The 2,515-nt window shown below is 64.3% G+C and overlaps 1 protein-coding gene across 1 annotated transcript in view; it reads left to right on the plus strand.

Annotated features, from left to right (window-relative positions):
- The window catches only part of LOC101629331 (chromosome unknown open reading frame, human C16orf89), an 8,718-nt gene extending 7,369 nt beyond the window's left edge, over positions 1-1,349 (plus strand). Inside the window, exons 7-8 of the mRNA XM_012731799.1 lie at positions 201-287; positions 925-1,349. Of these exons, the coding sequence (XP_012587253.1) occupies positions 201-287; positions 925-1,076 (239 nt within the window). The 3' untranslated portion in view covers positions 1,077-1,349. The remainder of the gene's footprint in view (positions 1-200; positions 288-924) is intronic.
- The last annotated feature ends 1,166 nt before the right edge of the window (positions 1,350-2,515 follow it).

Below are 2,515 nucleotides of genomic sequence, written 5' to 3' on the forward strand. Positions count from 1 at the left end.
AGGTGGGGAGCCGAGGTGCAGCCAGAGAAGCCTCGGTAGACAAGGATTAAGTCATGTGGGGGCCTGCAGAACAGTGGGCAAGGATGCTCTTGGAAGCACGCCCAGGCCCAAGGACAGCCCTGAGCTGCGCGGGGTGTGAAGGGAGGTTGAGAGTGGTGGCTCGGAGCCTGCCTGAGACTCCACTTCCTGCCCTTCCCCAGACCCCGAGGCTGCAGAGTTCTCTAAACCCGCTCAACACCAGCAGCATTTTTTGAGGAGAGTGAAGAGGCGAGAAAAACAATTTATAGGTAAAGAAATACCCAGGGCACCAGACCGAGGAAGGTGGCCCCAGAGGACAGAAAGCGGCCGTTCCTCTGCCACACGCTGGCAGGGGCGGGCAGAGGCCAAAGGCAGGGGGACCCGAGGCGGGGGGCGGCTCGCTGTTCGGCCTGAGCACCCGCCCCTTCCTCCCTGCGAGTTGCTCAAGCTCTGACCTTTCCCTTGCCCGTAAAGTGGGGCCAGGCAGGACTGTTGGGTTAGTAGCACAACAGCACACGTGTGGCGTGCGAGGGCCACGCTGCGTGGACGGCAGGCGGCCGATGAGCACCTTGACGTCTCCTCCCTTCCCTCCTTGGGCAGGCGGGGCCCCTCCCTCGCCAGGCCTGGTGCCCGGCCCCTGCCCAGACCCTACGGGGGGCGGGGGGCGGCCCTCGGAGTCCAGAGTCAAGAAACATCTCCGGGGTCATGGAGTCGGCAGGTGCTTGGGACTCTGGGGGCTGGGCAGGCCCGAGGCAGCATGAGGCCATGAGGTCGAGAAATAGGGTGTGGGCCCCCAGGACTGGGGCTCGGCTCTGCCGCCTGTGCCTGCGGGCTGGGCAGACCCGGAAAGCACGCTCGGCGGACTGCCGTGGTCACCTGGCACCCCTGGGGACGCTCCCTCCCCAGATGGCTGCTCCTCCCACAACACGGCCACGGCAGTGGCAGCCCTGGGTGGCTTCCTCTACATCCTGGCTGGATACAACGGGGAGCCCCAGCCGGCCTCGCCGGTGCCGCCCTCGGGGAGTGAGCGCCGCACCTGCCACCCACCCGGAAGATGAAACAGCTGCCTCGGGTTCCCCCCACCGCCTCGGGCCCCCCGCCTCGGCCCCCCCGCCTCGGGGTCCCCCCACCTCAAGCCCCCCGCCTCGGGTCCCCCCACCTCGAGCACCCCCCGCCTCGGGGCCCGCCGCCTTGGGGTCACCCCTGCCGCCAGTCCCAGGCTACATCAGAGAAGCAGATGGGCGAGGCTGCCCCCGCATCCCCTCTGGGGAGCAGGGCTGGAGGGGGGCTGGGCTGCACGCAGGCCTGGCGGCCGATGAATAAATGTAGAACACTGGAACTGGGGCTGCGTCTCCTTTGTCCGCCTTCAGACAACGCCTCGGTCTCCGTTCCCAGTCCTGAGCCCACACCACCCAAATCCTAACGAAACCCATAAACTTTAGTCTCAACGACGGTTTGTTCAGATGTCAGCTGTCGCGTCTTCAGTGGGAGACCAAGGACCCCCGAAAGGACAGTTGGAATCCTGACCTGGAACTGGAGAGAGGACCCGGAGAGGCAGCACACCGAGTCTGAGTCCCGTGCGGGGAACGCTGGTACCTTTATGTCACGTGGCTCCCGGCCATGGCACTTTACAGAGGCAGGAGAGCCCACTGGCCAGCGCGGTGCTCCGTGGCCAGGCTCCCTGAGTCCGGGCCCCGGGCGCCCCATGCAGGCTCCAGTCCGGGGCCCAGTCGTGGACACCTCTGTTGCCTCATCAGGACACGCGGGGTCTTTGTAGCACAGGATTACGCAGGGTCCGCGAGCGTCGCCTTTAATGACGGGTAAGTCACCTGCCGTAGCAGCGGCCCCGGCAGGTGGGGCCGGCTGGGCTGTGCAGGTTCCCGGCCTGCAGCGGCTCTTCCGGCGGCCAGCTCGGCCTGCTGCCCACGTGTGCCCCGGCGCTTGGACAGTGTTTGCATAGGGACCTGGATTCTCATTTCGGGCCCGGTGCTGAAGACTGATTCCCAGTCTAAGACGCAAGGCTGGAAGGCTTTAAAGTGTATGGTCTCGCCCTGCCCCAAATAGAAAGCAGGAGCCAGCCGGCCCCTGGGACTGCTTCGTCACAGTTGACAATGAGTTAGAACTTCCGCTGGGGCCTGTCTGGGGGCGCAGGAGTTCAAGTGTCAGAGCTGTGAAGCCGCCGCCAGCCACTGTGACAGGAGTTCTAGCCCCAGCTAGGCAGTGACCCCGGGAGGCCGCTCCTGTCTCCCTGCGGCTCCCCTCAGAACTGTATTTTGGCGGATCTGCCTGTTCCACTCCCCACTCTCTCTGGTGAGCCCTGCACCTCTGGTGTACACCCAGTTCTTGTTTGAATAAACAAAATCAATCTTTCTTTTTCAATACTTTATTTATCCATAAATAAAATGTGGGTCACTCCCTGGCCAGGGATTGAACTCGTGCTTCAGCGGCGACCCCGCGTGTCCTGATGAGGTAACAGAGGTGTCCACGACTGGGCCCC

Source organism: Condylura cristata, unplaced genomic scaffold, assembly GCF_000260355.1.
Source record: "Condylura cristata isolate star-nosed mole 26May11 unplaced genomic scaffold, ConCri1.0 scaffold00032, whole genome shotgun sequence".
NCBI lineage: Eukaryota > Metazoa > Chordata > Mammalia > Eulipotyphla > Talpidae > Condylura > Condylura cristata.